The 21,098-nt window shown below is 43.4% G+C and overlaps 1 protein-coding gene across 3 annotated transcripts in view; it reads right to left on the bottom strand.

Annotated features, from left to right (window-relative positions):
• MTMR2 (myotubularin related protein 2) overlaps positions 1 to 21,098 on the bottom strand; it is a 69,194-nt gene that overhangs the window by 35,304 nt on the left and 12,792 nt on the right. For 2 of the 3 annotated variants that reach the window (XM_068418504.1, XM_068418513.1), the window contains exon 2: positions 11,652 to 11,757. In XM_068418504.1, coding sequence (XP_068274605.1) covers positions 11,652 to 11,757 — 106 coding nt within the window. Of the gene's footprint in view, positions 1 to 11,651; positions 11,758 to 21,098 lie in introns of those variants that run through there. The other variant, XM_068418519.1, reaches the window with a different exon arrangement.

Genomic DNA, 21,098 nt, shown 5'->3' with positions numbered 1-21,098 from the left:
CTGATACTTTTTCCTCTTGTATTGCCTGAGAGGCGTTTGCCTACCAGTGGAGCTGCACAGCCAGAATGGCAACACATGTCCTGCGCTGGCTGAGACAGAGCCAGGATGGCCTCCCCCTGCCCAGGATGGCCTCCTCCTGCCCAGGATGGCCTCCCCCTGCCCAGGATCGCCTCCCCCTGCCCAGGATCGCCTCCCCCTGCCCAGGATCGCCTCCCCCTGCACAGGATCGCCTCCTCCTGCCCAGGATCGCCTCCCCCTGCCCAGGATGGCCTCCTCCTGCCCAGGATGGCCTCCTCCTGCCCAGGATCGCCTCCCCCTGCCCAGGATCGCCTCCCCCTGCCCAGGATGGCCTCCCCCTGCCCAGGATCGCCTCCTCCTGCCCAGGATGGCCTCCCCCTGCACAGGATCGCCTCCTCCTACCCAGGATCGCCTCCTCCTGCCCAGGATCGCCTCCCCCTGCCCAGGATCGCCTCCCCCTGCCCGATCTGCCAGTGCTGTAGTTGCTCCCATACCTAGTTCAGTCAAGACGCTTGGGTTTGCTTTAATGGCTTTTTTAATGGAAGTTTTTCCATAACCTGGATCATTTTGCCAGGACTGGCTTAGGGCGTGACTACATGAGTGAAGGCGTGTAAAACCCAGGGTGAGGGAGGGAGAGCAGGCGGGACTGACTAGGGACAGTAGCTCTGTCCCTTGACACTGACATCTGCAGCACAAGCCTCCAGATAACAAAGATGCGTGAAGAGAGCACCTGAGGTCCCTCCTAGCTGTTTTCCAGTTATTCTCTTCTACTTTCTCCTGAATATTTGAGTCCTGAAACCCACAGACAAAGGTCAGGTTTTTTGGCTTCATGCAACTTCAGGGTAGACTATAGGTTTGTGTTACCGAATTGCTGTGTAACAGTTTTCCCAAGTCTGCATAAATTCTTCTGTCCTGAATCACAACCAAAATGAACAAAAAGAATCTTTTTTGGTTTAGACAAAATTAAAACATACTGTTTTTGTGATTTCTTTCTCCCCCCAAGTTAATCTCTCCTTGGTAACCTCCTACACACTCCAAACCATTTTGCACAGTTTGAACAGATTTGCTGTGCATAAAGCCACAGTGCTGGTGCGACATGTCCAACCCAACACCGTGATCACCTTGGTCCTGCATTATCCCTTTCCCTAAAACCACGTCTGCCCCATCTATTGAAAAGACAAGCTCTCCAGGCTCGGAGCTGCTTTTGTTCCAGCTACACACACTCCTGTTCTGTGTTTCCTACAGCAGGAAGCCGGTCTCTTAACTGGTCCCTTGACATAAACATCTATAACCTGTCTGTACCGACAAACATTATACACACACACACAAAACCCCTTTACATCTGCAGTCCCTGAACTCACAAGTTGGGCACATCTACCTCGTGAGCGTGCACTGGTCAGCAGCAACAGGCGGGATACAGGCTGCAGGGAGAAGGATGTGCATGTTGTACACATGCGTGTGCAAGAATATACACATAGAATTAGTAGATTTTAAAAATATGTAGCTATTTAAATTATGGGTGAAATATGGATTTGAAACTCAACAGCCAAGTGAAAGGTTTTATCTCCTACAGGAAAATATTTGTCTGACACTTCGCATTTTAATGGACTACCTGGGAATATTCTGCTTGTAGTTAACATACCCAAACTTTCCTCCCCTCCCTGTTTCTTAAATGTCTTTCTCTCAAGGACTGGCAGATGATTAAATGCTCTCCTGAATCATCACTCTTGCCACTCTGCTGATAGGGTACTCAGTAAACTGCAGGGATATCCATTCCATCTAAAACTGGAGGTCTACACTGGAGCCAGTCACCCTAGGTGCCCTTTACAGCCAGCAGAAAGCAGGAGAACTGGAAGAGTCACCTTTAGGATGAGTGTCTTTCTTCCCACCGAAGGCCAAGAACTAGGGTAACTCACTCCGATGCTGATCTGGTAAGGCAAATCCCATCTCTGGTGCTTCACTGTGGCCAGCATAGCAAATGCCCAATCTCCTGGACATCCCGATACAACTGAGCAGTCACAACCTGTACTTTGCAGAGAGGTTCAAACGTACTCTGTGCAGAGAGGCAGCAGGAGATGAGCCAGGCCAGATCCAAAAATTGCATGAACTTCATTAAAACAGGCATGACTCCAAAGCTTGAGGACAGGTCTTACTAGCTGAGTTATGAGAGACAGCTTTTGGGTCACAGTTGGCTCCTTTCTGCTGTCTCAGAGAACCACATGAGGGAAGTCAGCCTTTCTGCAAAGGCTTAGCCATAGGATTATTTTTACATACTTGATTTTTTTTAATTTATTTTCTTTGTAAATCAAGAGCAAAACATATACACTTACATAACCAAGGTTGTTCTCCTTTCAAATGCCTTTTGGTGGTCTCAGACCATGTTCACCTATTCCTTCCTCTGAATTGCCCTCCCACTCCATCCCTTTCCTCTTTCATGGCTGTTGACAGTGCCACTACGGCAGCTGTATCAAGATTTATCATTACCCCAATGATGATGTAAAAACAGATGATACAGAAGCTCTTTCTGTTCACCTCAGAAAAAAGAAACACGGAGGTCTATTTCTGTCCAGCTGACGTTGACAGAAGCTGCAGAACCGATACGAATATGTGCAGAATCAAGACCCATATGTTTATTTAGGATAATTTTTCATAGGTGCATTGGTTTCTTCTCTAAATGAAACATTTCTTACAAGAGGAAAAAGGGCACATTCTTTCTAGCATTTTGCTGCTAAGATGCTTCTGTCTTCTCAATGCTCAATTAGAAGGACCACAAAACAGCAGCCATGCTTACTTGACAAATCCTCCTCTAGGCTGCAAACACTGTACTACTTTGGAGAGATTTTCAGCTGCCATTTATGGCTATTTCAAGTGTACTTTGAGAAGATTTATGTGCTCTGTATCCTACTGGAAATGCAATAAAACATAAATCGAGCAAGTAAATGCATTTTGTTGATTGTTTTTGAATCATTAAGAATACCACAGCAGAATGACTACGGGAAAGAACAGCAGTATCTCTGCGTGACTGAAGCACAGGGACTTTTCTGAGGATTATGACCAGATGGGTTGAAAAACTATGTTAGAGACACTCAGACCAGCAAGACATTAATTGCAGGGAAATGCTTTGTGTCTCATTCTTTTGGGATATTAGAAGCTCAAAGGGGAAAAGACAAAACACCATGGACACACGGATCATTTCAGAATAGTACACATAGAATCAAATATACCGTCCAAAGACCACATCAAGCCCATTCAGCTCCTAAGAGAGCACTCGGCCAAAGAAGGCTTCCTAGCTTGGTTAAAAAACAACACAAGAGGCATTTAAGTTATCAATAAAATGTTCTGACAACAGACCATCTATTACACTGCTCTAAAGACAATAATCATACAATGTACACTGCAACTGCCTTTTAACTATGCTTTCCTGACAAAACTAAAAAACCAAATCACAAACTGTGATTTCTACCTACCACATATATTTTGAGAAAATATAAAAAGGCTTGAGAAATCACTTGCTTACTTACCACTGTCTTGAAAATCTTTAAAAAGAAGCTGAAGATTAGTGTATTTAAAAAAAAAAAATACAGTCACCAGGGTAATACAAAGGGACTTCTCTGCAGGAAGAAGTAGCCACCGTGCAGCATTTCCCTGAGGTTTTCTGCTTTGTTTTTTCCACGATGTACTTCTCCACTCAGACTCAAGTGTCCAGTGATGAAGGACAGCCTCTCCGGGCTGGTGAATCTCCTGGGCCCTCACTGCACAAGTACAAGGCAAGGCTTAGAAGCTCAAAGGAACACATTGTTGAGGGCCATTCGTTCAACCACGGCTGGCTTGTCTCTTCAAGTTTGTATGGCTTGGTGCCTCAAGACAATTCTCTCATTAGGCTCCGACAGAAAGTCGTCATTGACTCAACACAGCAACACTCCCTGGCACAGAAGGTTGCAGATATCTATTCAGACAAGTCCAACACTTTTTTATACAGAACTTTCTTCAGTGCCAAGGGTTCCACATACGTCTCAAACGACAACGGCTCTGTTCTCCACTGGCCGCTCAAAAACTTCGGACACACACTAGCCTGACTCTATCCTTTCTTTATTTTTACTGTATTTTGTTTAGCAAACAACTTATACAGGAAAACAGATTAAAATTTTCAAGAAAAGCATTAAACTAGTTCAGAGAAGTTCGTATCATCAGTCTTAAGTAACAGAAAAACACTGACCAAAGAGAGAGTTATAAATTCTACCAACTAAAATAAGTCACAGAAAACTGTCTCTGTTACCAAGAATTTCACTTTGGAGTTTAGTGATATATAAGGATTCAAGATGCAAGTAATAATATATTTACAGTGAGTAAACAGTCATACAGAGGGGAGTGAAGATGTTTCACTCAGTGCAAAAACATCTACAGAAAATCAAATCTTGGCAGGTACCGCATGCAGTCACTAGTCTGCGTGCTCCTTTTAAATACCATGCTTGTTCATTCCTGCCTGATTTGTGCTTCAATCTACAAAACTATAACTAGAGGGAGGAAAAAAAAGGGGGGAAAGCCACCTCTTACCCAGTTTACTCAGCAAAAGGAGAATTCTTGCACTTCGTAGCTAGGAGAAATCCAGCAGTCGATTAGGAAAAGCTGAAAATATTTTTCAGGAACATATGAAGGCTATTTGCTTATTCTCCTTAGTTCTCCATTCCTAATAGATGGCAATCATAAACACTTACAGAGATTTCTGTCACTGTGCATTGCTTCATATTAAAACATTCAGGTACCTCTATATAAGAAAAATTAGCAACGCTTGCTGTCTTTGCTCTCTTCCAACTAGATGGGCACTTAGGGAGTATTATTTCCACGTGAAGGAGACAGAAAACTGACTGCATCTGGCTTCTTCCCCCATCTAATTTGCATGAAATCAATATTTTGCAACCCAGAGGCTGGCTACTCTGTGTTTTTGTTTCCTTGAAAGGGGGAGGTGCAGAAAGGGACTTACTGGGGAGAGGTGCAGGGAGGAGACCAAGATTTTCCATCTCTTAGGACAGTTTAAAAAGAAAAAGATTGTAATTCTCATGAAATACATAGCATTTACATTCATGGAAACTGGAGTCCTAGAAAAACATGGCAACAGCAGGGGCTAAATTCCAGTCACTCATGGGGCTGTCCTGGAATGACCACACTTATGGACAAGAGCATCATTCATTCTCCAGATCCAGTCCTTTGTGCCTTTGTTCATCAACAGCTTAATGCTCCAACGAAGAAGGGAAGCCCGTTTCCCACAGACACACACACGCAACTCATATGGCCAAAATCAGAATTTTGAGATAGTTAAAATATTTTTTTCCCTGTAAGATTTCCCTGCTTCTCCTCTGATGTTCTTTAAGTGCCTCAACTTGACACGTTTGATAATGTAAAGCATCACCTGTTCTTGGATTTGGCCCCGATTTCATCCCTGTCTGCAAAGGGACCCATGAAAATACAACATGCAGGTCAGGTAAGGACTGCTTCTGCCCGCATAGCTTCTACTCCTGTACACCCACAAAAATGTGAGGTGTACCTCTGTGTGAGAATATAACTGAGCCCAAAGTGATGACACAGAGAAACAAGTCTTCACACAGTGACAGTAAAAAGATGAACTGTTTATGTAATTTCACTGCTGTATCACCAGTTCACACCTAGCCAAGTCTTCTGTGACCACAGGTCAATCATCTTCACCTTCTGATGGCTTGTGCAGTATGGTCTGTAATTTAATAGCAGTCACAGTCCAGGGCACTGGGAAGGAAAGCTCACACCACAGAAGACATCTTTACATTTGCTATCAACAAGTCTTACAGAATCACAGAATCATTTTGGTTGGAAAGGACCTTTATGATCATCGAGTCCATCTTCTTCCCACGCGAAGAGTCAAGGGCCAGTCCGAAACAGGAATACTTATCCCCATATATCATTAATTGAGGGATGGAGCCGACTGGCAGGGCAGAGAGTCTTCAACTGCTCTGCAGGTTCTTAGGCAGAATTTTTTTCATGATTTAGTGCTTCCAAGCTAGCACCATTCACTGACTGAAAAGTCCCTTAAAAGCAAAACTAAAAAACATTGCTTAAATGAGTGCTCAAAGTTTAAAAAGTTACGCTGCTCTCTAAACCCAGCTCTTGTTGAACATGTGTTACCCATAACCGAAGCCTGACACACTTCCTGCGTTGGCAGGGAGATAGTGATGGAAAAGCTCACTGAGGCTAGTTTTAGTGATTTACAGCAAAGGATGGGGAGGGGGGAAATCACATCTTTCTTCAATATGTTTCTCTACTAACAATATACATGTTCTACATAAAACTAGACTAAGCCACTTTGCACTAAAGCTAGAATAAAGTAACACAAAGGTGGCAAAGTCAGTGACTGGCATTTCAGTTAATCCTGCCCAACTTCACCTGAGGGACAGGATTTACCTCAATTTTAGAGGTCTACATCTGGAGAAATTACTCTGAACTCTCTTCATAGTCAGAGGAGAAACACAGCAGGTTTTCAAATGAGACAAAACTGCACCTTCACTGGAGCACAGCTAAAGCTGAGATCCACTCTGAGAAATCAGTTGCTCCCCCTCAAATAATGTTCACAACATCCTCCAGCAAGGACTTCTCCAGCTCAGCTACATGATGTCCTCACCTAGCATGAGCATTTCCTTAAAGCCGAGATAAATCAGATCATAAATAACCTATTTCTTTCCATTGACTACAAAGGAATTGTGGTTGGCTAGCTTGAATGCAGACTTGCTCAAACAGATGTCACCCAGGAAACAGCAGTGGCATCCATTTACTGTCTTGCAAGGAGAAGACTCCTTCATATACCTTTTATAATGCATCAGTTATGTATCTTACAAAATAAACCACATGGCCTTGTCTACAGTCTCCAACCACACACACAATGGATAATAAGTTAAGGTTATGCAAGCAACTCTCTTTCTTCCCTTTTCTAACCTTCGAGTCCTGGGCATGCTACAATAATGTTCTTGCATCTCATATATAAACCCATTGCAAATCCACCGATTCCTCGTATATTAAAGGCGAAAATTATTATGGAGGGAGCAAACAATCATGGCGGATGGGACACATGCTTGTACAATATTTTGCTGGACCTCTGAGGAATATCAAGAATTGTGGATCTTACTGTTGCCCTCAAAGAGGGGAATGGTTTAGTGGTCACAAACAGCAACACCAAGAACAAAGATTTGAACCACTTTTTCTGAAGGCTGCACAACTAAACAGGTGACATATGGGTCTGCTGTACTGGTTTCCTCTGCCCACAGAATGCACTAGAAGCAAGAAGCAACATAAGAAAGCCAACATATGATTTTCCATCCTCTGGTTCAGACTTTCACTATATACAATCCAAAACAAAGCACAACGGACCTTAACAAATTTTCAGGCAAAGGTATTGTTCTTAAGGGAAGTGCCAGCAGGCTCCGCTGGCCATATCCACTGCTTCCCAACTGCAGATGAAAAGGATCCAGCCCTTTTAGGACAGCTACTCCAAAGCTTTGAACATGGTAAACTTCAGGCATTATCCTATAAGTCAACAGCTAACTCAAAATGAAAGTCCCTCCTGATAAAAGCCAGAGCATTAGCAAGACTTAAGTACTATAAAATGTACAGATGTATTTGCCCATAGGCGCAGGAGAAAATACCACCTATAGGACTTAGGAGCAAGAATCTCACTGTACTTTAACAATCACCAAGTTCCCAGATCTGTAAGAGATATTTATGCACCTCAATCCCTTTGGCAATGTGTGTTTTTAAAAACTCATCCCAAATTACAAAGTATCTATGAATTTCCAGCTCATTTTCACTTCCAACTACTTCTATACAATTCTGTTCTTGCCTGATCTATAACTTATGTTAAAACCTATGGCAGTGTATTTGCTAAAAATTCCCTCAAAGAGTGTATTCTCTAAATCTATTCTAAACGGCTTCAGATTTGAGATCAGGAAGGAGGTGGAGGGGAGAACCTAATAGTGCTTTGCTGGTTTTCTGTCATGGTTTGGTTTTTTTTTCTTCTTTTTTTTTTTTTCCTCTACAAAGCTAACTAAGCAGCCAAAAGTTATTTAGAGTTAATTTATGAAGTGAAAATTCTATAAATTGTAGTGGAAAGGCAATTTAATCTTAGTTCCAGATATTGAAATGCTCAATATAAATAATAAAAAAAAACGTTCATAAAGGTTATGATTAAATACTTTGGAGAAAGATTTAGGAAAAATACTGCACATGCATTCAGTAGGAATCCCCAGTGGTTGTCTCATTTACCTCATTACAGACATGCGCACGCACACACAGAGTGTTAATTGCACTCCAAAAGAAAACTGCAGGCACAGACTGCAAGAAATGATGTGGGTCCTTCCCCTGGTTCCCTCCTCCCGATGGACGCCTATTATTCTTCTAAAAATTCCCCACGGAAAAACAAAGTGCTAATTGTAGCTATCACAAATAGCTGTTTTTCCATCATCACAGAAATTTAATTGCTAAATTTGAGTCGATGCACACGTAGAGGCAGAGACCAAGTAGAGGTAGGAGTGATGATGGATCCACATAGCAATTCATTCTAGCAGGGAAAATTTAAATACACATCAAGAGCATAATCCCATAATTGGCAGATCCACTTCAAAATCTTGAAAAGCTTATTTTCAGCCTCTTACAGCTAACTGATGCAACTCCTTCCTGTGAGAACACCATGTAGCCCATGCACTTGTCTCCCTTACCACAGACTTACCACAAAATGCATTAGTTCCCACTACAGGGCTTATTCTCTTACATTTTTCCAGGAACAATGTGGGACTTCTTTTTGTCCTCAGAATAAGGTGCTCAGCTCAAATCTCAGTACTTGTTAAGACTTGGGAGTTCGTGCTGTCTTGTGCCAATCAAAGCTGCACAAGACGCTCAGGCATGTAAGGAAAGGGCTAGGACAGAGATGTTGTTCATGCCACTGTATCAGTTAATGGTATGACCTCATCTGCAATACCAAAGGCAAGGACACATCGCAGAAAGATCAAAGAAAATTGTAGGAACAAAGAGGACGTTGAAAAATCTCTCACAGAAGTGACTTAAAGAAAACACTTGCGGAACTGTCAAATGACACAGATGTTAATTCGGAGAAAAGTGAACAAAGAATGATAAACCCAGAGAGAGGGTTTATGTCTGTTCTCCTCAACTCAGGACCTGAAAGAAATCGGTGTTAGCTGATCACTACTCATAATAAATCTTCCATTTAGGAGGTAGCACTAGGCTCCACGGGCCAGCCTGGGGAGCAAACAGTAACACACTGACAGCGATTGATTTGAGGACAGGTTGTGGGACTGCAGTTGCACTGGCAATACCAATACAAGAGGCTGCCCACAGGTAGAGGACAGATCTTCATCCCACCTCCCAGGCTTGTTCACCATCATCAAACACTCTCAGGAATGAAGAGAGACATGGCTAATGCATGAATTCCTCTAGGAGAGAGAAAGTCAACCTGTACTAGTGGAAACTGTCCCTTTCTCCCTACACCCTAATACAAGTAGGACCATGGGAATGTATTTTCTCTAGGTCTGCTTACCATTGACAAGAGGTCACTCAAGTGTAAAGGCAAGAACCAGCTTTACGCCTACGCACAACTGCACTGCAGCCCCTCACACCAGCTCTACAAGAGCAAGCTTTAGGTGAAGCACAGACGGCTTACGCTGAATTCAGGCCCCACAGAGCTGATGCAGGCTAAGAGCAAGAAGCATTTTGCCAGCAGAGGCATGTGCTCACACTTGGCTGCCGTGCCTTTATTCTGAATACGTAATTCTCTGCTTTACCATCTCTCCTTAAACACTATTCTAAAACGAAAGGGAAGCAGCATTTGTTCCAACCATGGCAGAAATTTAGTTTGCTTAGAAATAAAAAAAAAAAAAAAAAAGGAGAGGGCAGGCTGTGAAGAAATCACTCTGCAAATTACAGGAACTGTGGCACAGCAAGGAAGTGTGGGCTTCTAATGGCCTCTAGTAAACAATACGTATGCATCTTCTGCCTGAAAAATCTATCATGCAGCCAAGTGAACACTCCTCTGTGGACATTGTTTTTGATTGCTTGTGGGTACAGAGGCCCTGTTGGATGGGGAACCAGACAAGCCCAGGAGAGCTGGAATCCCTGCCCAGACAGCTTAGAATTCACACAAATAAGGTGACAAAAGCAGGGAAAGAGTCACAAGACACAATCAGGGTTACAAGGAAAACATGCTGAGCCAACGTAACCACCGGGAAGGAAAGACAACTTCGATTCTAGAAAAGAAATGCTGCTTCATTCTCTACTTGTAAAGGTAATCCCCAAGTGTCCCAAAAACTGTGAAAAGGCAGTTGAGTTCTGCATCAAAACTGGAAAAAGAAACCCACTTACGCAAACTTCAGCAAAAAATTAAATAAGAAAATAAAATAAGTCTGTTAATTTTTTTTAATAATATTATACACACAGTTACAGCTGTAGCAGTATCTGCAATCTTATGTATATTCGTATCAATGAATCACTTAGCCTCAGCCTAAAAACTATGTTTTCTGTATGTTGGAGTAACTGAACACCCCAACCTCACAGGGCAAAAACTTCAGACATAGTACAAACCTCTTTACCCAGGCATGTTTTGAACGTTACATTTTGTATCCATAAGTAAAAGGTGTAAACTATCACTAGATTACACATAAACTACCAATTAATTTTCAAATCTTAGCTTAATATTGGCTAACAAGCTGCCTTTAGAAAGAAACATTCATGTTCGTGCCACTTATGAACAGGTGGACTTTCTGTTATTAATTATGGACTACTGAGACAACACTGAAGGGACAAAAAAACTATCATGGTTATCAAAGGAATTAGTTTTGAATTTAGAGGTTTTTATGCAATTTTACTGTGTTTAGATTTTACCAAGATGCTCAACCACAGCTGAGAGATGCTAGAACTCGTTGATAGAACGTATCAATACCAAGTTTTATACTCAGGGATGTTTTTTTAAAGCAAAGGTACGTCAGCAAACCCCTTGGTTTCATAACAGGAACGTACAGATAGCTTTCAAAACTCCTGTGACATGGAACTAGAACTTTGAATTTATAATTAACTAATCAAATAACAAACTTAAAAGAGACTGTTTGGACCTTTTTATGTCAGAGCAATTTATTGTGACAGAAGATTATATTTATCAGCTTGGAGATAGCAATCTTACTCTGAAAGAAGATACTTCAGAGGACTCAGTGTTTACAAACAAGCAGGAGTTCTCAAGAGAGAACATCTCTCATATATACATACAACAGGAAAAAAAAGGATATACAACTGGCAGGTTGAGGATTTCACTTACTTAAAGCACTTAAAAGAAAATGGAGTTCCTTTGAAAATTCATCTCCAAGTGTGGGTTGCAGAGTCAGCTTTTTGAAGATTAAACAACTTTATAAAGAAGGAAAAAATATGGTTGAGATTAAACTCCAATGTCACCTGTTTGATTATGGGTCCTTTCATGCTTTGGCTACATAAAATTTGGCATTAACCTGAAAGCTGACATCGTTTTACTATATTCAAACTCACAAGGAGCAAGAAATGTCATCTGAAGGAGGCTACAATATATTGTATTTTTCTTTTTTAAGACAAAAGATACATACCCTTAAATCTGGAGAGAAGTTGTCTGCCGAGGTGGAGACCGAGTCAGACGATACAGCAGAAGCAGATTTGGTGGGAGCAGAATGGTCCGAGTGAGAAGTGGACGCACTGTGAAGAGAAACACCACAGTGTATCAAACCCGTGCTCGGGAACGCTCAAAAGCCAACAAGTACGGCCACTCGCTCACAGTCATTTCAGGTGTTTTTCACTATTTCCACCCTTTCCATTCTCAGTTATTCAGCCCTCAGCAGAGGTTTACGAGAACCTGTTTCACTCGCCATTGTCACGGATTACCAAAGCGTACACAATTCATTACCAAATCTCAGCTCAGACTAAGCTGACGTTATCATGACCACACACTTGATCAAACCCTAAATCACAGAAACGAAGGGCCTCCATTTCAGGCTTTCAGATGGGACATATTAGTGCGCTGCGAGGGGGTGAAAACAGACTCCTGAACGCACGCCAGCACAGCTCCGACCGCAGCTTTATAACGGCAGAAGAAACTCAGAATAAAAACTCTGTCCATCACACATAACCTTCCTCCTTCAGGTGTAAGTACAACCCTCAGGAGAATTAAAAAGACTCTCTCAGCACACCTCTCTGGGGATACAAATTGCGATTTGCTAAATAGCAAAGCAAAACAGTTATTTTCTTTTTCTATACAGTTTTTCTAGTACAGCTGTAAGCAATTAAAATAAGCTTATTTTGTAGCATTTTTATGCTGCGACCTCTCCTACAACCATAATTGCTTAAAATTAGCATCTGATAATAACGCTCTTAAAACCCCAGATGACTGTAAAGAAAGTTCCTCCGTGGTACAACGTTACTCCCTGAAGCCACAGTACAGCAGCAAACACTACTTGTGCCAATTAATTCCCACTCTTACCGACCCCAGAAAGGTTTCACCCGGGTGTAAGGACAGCTTAAGGATCAGCTATCAGGCTTGCAAGCCCAGCCTTGGCCGAAGCAGAACAGCAGCAGGAGTATTACCATTACTACTTGTATTAATTAGACATGTGACAACCTAGGAACAGCTATATCTGAGCTTCCAAAGGGCCTGGAGATCTGTTAATTGTCTGAAAATTGTTTTGCTGCTGGTAATCAGCCACTGAAAGGCCAAAGTGTTCCATTTTTATTTCTATTCTTTGGAGTTTGGCAAAGTATTACACAGGCAGTGTTAAAAACATGAAGGACTACAGCAAAATTGGGCTCTTGCTGGGAGTTAGTCCTTTCTCTCCAAGGATTAAAGAGTATTGGCAACTCTTTCATCCTACAGACTAGAAACTTAGAAATGGAACCTCTGGGGACAGTAAAAAAATATTTAAAATAAATTATATTGGTGTGCCAATCGAATAGCACAATTCCACCGAATGCACTTGTTGTACATGGTTCAACAGCTAATCACTCAGCTTTCCAACTTGCTCAACACTTGCGGTGTTGCCAGGTAAACTCAGGTCATTTCGGATGGGCAGTGGCACCTGTGCACACAACACTGCTCACACCGCAGCAGCCCCAAAGTATCCACCCTGGCAGAAAATAATCTTACACTAAAATAACAAGAACTGAATCTGCAAAGCCTCCTTTTCTGACGGCTCAAAGGGCCTCACACGTACACTAAATTTGTGTACAGTTTCATACGACAACAAAATTGATATACAGTGTACGCTGCTGCTGAAGGGGTTGCTCACGTGCCCCTCTCACCCTCCTCCTCTCAACCTGGGCTGCACACCGCTGCCGTCTCCGTTGCGCTGGCCGAGCATCACGGGACGCACGGTTCAATTTGCTGATCTGCCAGGGCAGTAAACTATTAATAAACATGAAGAGAGTCTCCTGTTGGATAACAGGGCTGATTGGATTCATTACATGGCCGTATAAATCATCAGATGCAGCACACAGAGAGGGAGGGAATCTGTATCTGGAGACGATGAGGAAGGCTGAGAGCACTTCTGTGCGCAGCAGCCTGCAGGCATGCGAAATTAGGCTTAGCACTAAACCACATTTTTACATTACTTTACTTAAACAAGCTCAGACCCCTGGATGTTCCCTTGAAGCTCCTTTCAGCCTGGTTTCTGCATGGTCAGCCTTCATCTTCCAAGCATTCACCCTCGTATTTGCAACTGTTTAATTAATTTGATTTTTAAAAGCGTGTAAAAAAACCCCAAGAATCACACTTAATTTAATTGTTCCACAAAGCAGCGCCAGTTTACTGTACAGCAACCCATACGGAGATGGTACTTAAAATTATCAACAGGGAGCAAGCAGATACTGTGGATGCCTTTATCACTGGGTGACGGCGGAAAGAGACCTGGGGGTGCTGATCGACAGCCGGCTAAACATGAGCCAGCAGTGTGCCCAGGTGGCCAAGGCGGCCAATGGCATCCTGGCCTCTATTAGGAATAGTGTAGCCAGCCGGTCTAGGGAAGTGATCGTCCCTCTCTACTCGGCACTGGTGAGGCCGCACCTTGAATACTGTGTTCAGTTCTGGGCCCCGCACTTCAAGAAAGATGTTGAGGTGTTGGAGCGAGTCCAGAGGAGGGCGACCAAGCTGGTGAAGGGTCTGACCTACGAGGAACGGCTGAGGGAGCTGGGGTTGTTTAGCCTGGAGAAGAGGAGGCTCAGAGGTGACCTTATTGCAGTCTACAACTACCTGAAGGGAGGCTGTAGTGGAGTGGGAATCAGCCTCTTCTCCCAGGCAACTAGCAATAGGACAAGAGGACACAGCCTCAAGCTTCGCCAGGGGAGGTTCAGGTTGGACATTAGGAAGAATTTCTTTTCAGAAAGGGTTATTAGACATTGGAATGGGCTGCCCAGGGAGGTGGTAGAGTCACCATCTCTGGATGTGTTTAAAAAAAGACTGGACATGACACTTAGTGCCATGGTCTAGTTGACAGGGTGGTGTCAGGGCAGTGGTTGGACTCGATGATCCCAGAGGTCTCTTCCAACCTGATTGATTCTGTGAATCTGTGACAACTCTGACTCCTGTCCCTGGGTCCCCACAGTGCCTTCTCCCACACTGGCTCCAGCCGGGGGAGCCAGAGGCTCAGAGCAAGCCTCCCAAAGCCATGCCTTCCAGTTCCCTCCCCATCCAGGGCCCAGAATTTTGTGTATTTAAACGCATTTTACAGGTCAGCAACACCACTGAGTTCACAAGTCATTTAGGACAGGTGTAAATAAATAAGCGAGGGGCACACCAGCAGCTAACCTGGCCTGCGTGCACCACACAGGACAGCTTACTCACCGAGCGACCATCGCTACATCACTGAGCACAGCAACCTATTAGAAGCATTTGCGTCAAGAATTTCACATCCTTTAGTCACAGAAAAGGCAGCTGGAAAGGTGTAATGGAGTATGCTAGTCTCTCTGTCCCCACGCTAGGGCAAGCTACACCCAAACAACTTCTGAGACCTGTCTGTCTGACCTGCTCTTAACAGCTCCCAGGGAGGGAGAGTGCTAACAAAAGGACCAAAATTTCATCAGTTTTTCTACTTACACAACTTGTTTGTCCTCATACATTCCCAGCGTCTACCTAACACACAAGCAGCGATTATCTAATCATTGTAGACCAAAGATTTTTATGAAATTGTTAATTAATTTCACTTCGGCAGGTTAAGGGGCAAACTGCTTTACGGAGGAAAAAAAGAGGAGAACCATAATCCACAGCACGTCTGAGCTGTGAAAGTGCTTTGTGTTTGTTGACCACGCTTGGCTTCAAGTGGGTTTTAATGAAAGAAAGCATTTGCATTTTAGAAGTGGATTTTCCAAAGCTCCCCGCACCAGTGTCCGTCTGCTCCTGCAGAAGCCACCGGTGAAGCCTCCCTCCAGCAACAGCAGCGTGAGCTTTTGGGAAGCACCGCCTGCCCGTACAGCGAACAACACCGCTCGGACTGTGCGGCTCTGCACAGTGTGCGTAGGCTGCATATGTTTGGCTCGCTGCCTCTGTTCTCCTCATCCATCATTTATAGGGAGCTGCGATGGAACGAAGGAGCAGACAACCAAAACGCTGCTGGCTTGCGGCTCCCCCCTCTTGTCCTCGTCAGGCAGTTACGTGGCTCCAGCTCTGCTGCTTTGCAAACTAATTAAACTGATGTCCCTGCATGCGCACAAGAAGTTTATTAACTTCAGTGGTTTAGACAATCTCAAGCTCTTCTCTGCTGCCAATGCAAAAGGAAAGATCCTCAAACCACACAGTTTCATATGCCTTTGGGAGGGGAAAGGGAGAGAGCATCCTGGGGCTGACACGCAAACTCAGCACGAGGAGACCAGAGCTCTCTTCACGCTTTGCCACCAGCCCTTCTGCACCATCTTGGGCACATCATTTACTCCTGCTTCTGTCATGGCTTCTGCACATTATCCCAGCTTTTGCCAATGTAAAGTTAAAGCTGTCTCGTACAATACTTTTGGCAGCATGACGGGTTACTTCTGGCATCAGTCTAGAATGCTGAGGACCCAACCAAGGATGCTCTGTTCTCATGGGGACATACCCCCAACTCCTGTGTTCCACCAGCAAGACAACACAGAGCAAACCTGAGAGATGGCAAGGGCATGACGGTCAGACATATCTGCTGGCTTTGGGGGCACCTGACAAACACTTGAGAACACAGGTAGGTTTGGCCAGATTTCATCAAGGGTTAAAAATCACTGGAGCTCTGCCAATCGCTGCTAGCTGAAGGTCTGGTTCAATACAACTTAATAAATGTGCAAAATAACAATATTACCACTGAACCTCATTAAGGTTCTAGGAAACAACATATACTCCGGTTCACAAAATACTTCAAGCTCTACCTACAGGAAAGAAAGCGAGTGCAGATGTTCCTGTGAGGAACCTGTGAAGACCAAGGACCTCCTGGAGCATTTCTCTTCCCATGCTTCAGACCCAGGCAGGTCCGCACCATTCTTGCTGATAGATGGATGTGTTAAATGCCAAAAGAGACCCCTAGAACAGTTTAAAAGCACCTTCAGGGAAAGTACCTTACTCCTCTGACTGCCATCCCCATTTACTCCTTCCTGCTTTCCCAAGCAGAAGCAGGAAACAGGTTTAGAATGTGATTAACACCAATATATGTCTTTCATCTCAATATTTATTTTCATTATTTAAATGTATTTCTTATGGCCAGATTTTGAATGATAAATGAGTCCAAATGAGAGCTGTTGGCACAATGGTCTTGTACAGTATCTGCACGCAGTATTAACCCCTTGGCTATCTGGAGTACATATATGCAACTAATAAGAGAATTACAATGGAAAGCAAGCACAATGACTCAACTCCTGATAAAGTGTTCATTGTTATAATTAGGACTATCCCACAACATGCCAGATGGTTTTCAAACATAATTCAGACTCAGACAGATGCCCTCTGGCGATTCTTGTTCAGGCAATTGAAAGGTATTACTGCATCCGTAGCAGAATTGAAGGTATGCCAGTGTGCTTAGCTTAAACTGTCAACAAAGATGTAAAGAAGCTGCAAACAGAAGTGTCTGAGACACGTGAACTTACCATGTTAACTGTGAAGGTGCAGGGGAAATATTTTGGGGGAAAGCAGAGATAAAGTCTTAAATCACTTCAAAAAATGCCATTAAATGGCATCTGTCAAAGCCATCCAAGGAAAGCCAGGGAAAAGAAATAAAAACTTGTAGTTGCCATTTGTTTTGACAACTGTTACAGACAGAGTTTGAATATGAAGTTATTGCTTTCCTAGTGTAGAGAAGCAACAGTTTTTCCTGGAAGGAGAAAGCACAAGTACAGCTTCTGAAGAGGGTGATTTGACCTCGTGCAGGTCTGAGTACGATCCCGCAAACTGAGGTCAGGTATAAGATAAGCACAGAGGTGCAGAGGAAGGGCCCAAATCAAACTGTGAAACCTGGAGCTTTAACCTGATGCGGACAAATGCATCATCTATGCAGGACTGAGTTCTCCTCCTTGTATCCTTACCCCTATTGTAGGAAATTTAATACAACATTCTTTGTACTCCAAAAAGAGGAAATTTTCCTTCCCCATCCCAACCCTCCACAGGAAGGAAAACTCCTAGATCTCTACAAAGAGCTTTCTGTGAACATCAGGCCTAAGGACAACCACACCACACAACCTCTTCTCTTAGGCCATGTGATCCAAGAAGACAGTTATGACAACCAATTCCACGTATCACACAAAACTTCACAACAGCTTCTGGCAAAACTCGAAGCAAAGGTCATGACACCACTATGAGGGATGATCCAGCTAAACAATCCCAGCTTGTAATTGCTGAGAACAGTCATTTCCAGGCAAGTACCTTAGAGGTGTGTCTCTTTCTGTTCAGTAAGAACATCAAAAATATACACATATATTCCTTCTATTATACTTCTATTCTGGAAGAACATCAAAAATATCCACATATACACTTTCCCAAAGATAAGAAACACTCCTATGCAGAAAGGGACTGGGTATAGATGAGGGTGGTGAGAACCGGAACAGGCTGCCCAGAGAAGCTGGGGATGCCCCCTCCCTGGCAGTGTTCAAGGCCAGGTTGGATGAGGCTTTGAGCAACCTGGTCTAGTGGAAAGGTGTCCCTGCCTGTGGCAGGGGGGTTGGAACTAGATGATCTTTAAGGTCCCTCCAACCCAAACCATTCCATGATTCTATGGGTAGCAACTCACCGAGAAACTACTGTTAATTTTTGAAGACACTTGCTCAGACTTTGAAAACTGAGGAAGAGAACTTTGTCTTGCTCAAAAAAAAAGACAACAAAAGGGGAAAGTCTAAATTTAACACCCAGAACTCTGTGAAAAAACGATGGGACAGGAGGAAAACACATCTCTGGAAAATAAGCTGTTTTTATTTACATATAACACAACCAAAACACAGTCACTGATGATAAAGTCAGCTTTCCAGCACCTTCTTTATGAATATTCCTTCCCTGCCAGTACAACAAGTAGCTGCTTCACTGCTTGCAGAGGTGTGCCGATTACTCAGACGCTAATTGGCAGGAGCTGCTCACACCATTTCTTCTGTATCAAACTGAATGTTTTGTTTCAATAGTCACTAACTGACATGGAAAACAGGTGATAAAATGCACCACTGGGCGATACAGTTTCAGCCGCAGAGGTCATAAATGAGAAAAACACTGCAGAGGGCAAATTTCCATTTCCTCTCTTCCTGTTTTTGTAAAAGTTTCTCATTATGTACATTCCTAAAAATTAATCAAGGTGAAAACTGCAAATTAATGACAACTAGTGGCAAATACAATTTAATTTGGAAGCTTCAGATGCCAAGAGAGCCGAATCCAAGTGCATCAATTTTACAGCAGGGCCATGAACAGGAGCACCTGCAGCACTCGGGCACTTCTCTTAGAAGTATAACAACACAGAGGTATTGAGCACTCCCCAAACTCAAGTCGACAACTCTCCCTCCTCAAGACCTTCAACACTCCTGTTTCTTTCAGAGAAGGAAAAATACATACTGAAAAACCTTTCAGGTCACATCAGAGCAGGAGACAAACTGGTGCTTGTTCCCCATGAATATGACTTTGTCCTAGCTTGTACTGGCTGAACTGGCTTGGGAAATCCAGCTGCTGCCCACATCAGGCTCTCCCATTTTCAGCAGCTCTCTGTGGATCTGTGCTAAGGCTAAGTGGTCCCCATAGTCCTTATCTATATATATATATGTACACATATACCTAAGAATACTCAGAAGTCCCTCGTACACCCCTCTTTGCGCAAGCCCTTAAAAGCATGGCTGGCAACTGACTGAACCAGGGCCTTGCAGCAGGAGCTGGGTGCTCTGCGCTGGCTTCCACCCCGCCATGGGGCCATAACAGGCTCTGCTGCTGTACATTAAGTTTCAGCATCTTAACTCCATCTCTCTGAGGACAGTAATCCTGCAGTGCTCGGCACTGCACATGCCCATAATAACAGGCAACCCCTCTCCCGAAGAGCTTACAGGGAAGGACAAAGGAGTAGTATCTCCAGTGAGCAGTGACTTGATCTTACTTCTTCACAGCCAAATAGAAAATCAAAACAGGCTTATTCTACTTAGACAACAGGTACCAAAAGAAACTACTTATAGCATACAAGAGAGGCACCCTTACCCTCCCAGAACACCCAGTACCCTCTTTTTAGGCACATACAGGACAGACAATTGCTACATTTCAGAAGTACATGCAACTCACAACTTTTCTAAACATTTAAAGATTCAACTTTACCCTCTGCTTGACCTGTAACAATCTCAGAGAGGAGGAAAAAAGCCATAAACAAATACGCTTTTGAAGGAAAGACAAGCACCAACTGCCAGGCTTCCTCTGGCATTCAGAGGCAGACAGTTATATAATAAAATAATGTCCCCTCTCCATTCAAAAGGGCTGGCAATGTCAGAGCCTAACAACAACTTAAAAAGAAGCCATTTCAGCAAACAAATCATTGTGTACGTGTGTGACAGACCAAAATAGCCCCCCACGCCACTTGCCTGAATGAAAAAGATTCACTTCTGTTGCCAAGCAAAGCCGGGTCTCAGTCTGACTTCAATGTTCAAAGGGAGGAAAATGTCATTTTTTAAAAGTTGATCCTTTCAAGCAGCATCCTGAGCTGAATATATAGTACATGTTTTCCCATGAGCCATAAAGAGAGTGTCCTATATTTTGACCGTGAACAAGCTTTTCTAGGAATGCAAATTTTGCTCTCAATAGTTACACAATGGACTACAGTGTCACAAGCACCGTTTGTGCTCCATTAGTCATTCTTTTATTATTTTTTTTAAACCGAATTTCACAAAAGGCCCACAGTGCGTGTAGAGCACTTGCTAAACAATAGGCTGATTGTTTAAAATCTGCAAGATTCCGAGAATAGAAAGCCAACACCCAAAGACAAACCAATACGCAGCACGTAATTAATAACAGCGAGCAGCCCACAGTATCATGCTTTCATGAGTCAAACAACCCAGAAGGTAAAAAACAGGAAGAACAGCAGCTATCAGAGGCCTGAACTGATATCCTCTGATCAGCACATGGAAGATAACGACAAAATGATCTGTATTCATGAGAGGAACAAAAGGGGAGTTAGGTTTCTAACAGGGCTCCAGGCTGGTACATGATGGTGCTCAGCTACAAGGAAGAAAACAGAAGGAAAAAATGTATTTTTCAAGAAGTTGTTAGACTTATGCCGGGAACTGACATGTTACCTCTGTTTCACCAACTAAATTTCAGCCCATATGTAGAGAGTTCAGAATTAGTTACTACCTCCCGAAAGCAGGCTGATAATCCAGTACTTTGGTCTTATTCCAGTTCCTAATGGATACGTTTGGCTTGCAAAATCCACCACCAGCGCAAGCACCTTCGCTTGCAGCATTAGCAGTGAGGGCTGTGAGGGGTGGGCAAGGCAAGCAACCCACCTCCTCCAGGCGAGACACAATGGAAAGGCAGCCCAGTCGTTCTGGCTCTGCCCTAGTGCTTGGGGCAGAGTTTGACAGACTTCCTGGAGATG

The sequence above is a fragment of the Nyctibius grandis genome, chromosome 2, assembly GCF_013368605.1.
Source record: "Nyctibius grandis isolate bNycGra1 chromosome 2, bNycGra1.pri, whole genome shotgun sequence".
Lineage (NCBI taxonomy): Eukaryota > Metazoa > Chordata > Aves > Nyctibiiformes > Nyctibiidae > Nyctibius > Nyctibius grandis.
Note: the sequence above shows the minus strand (reverse complement) of the source record. Positions and strands in the feature narration are given on the sequence as shown.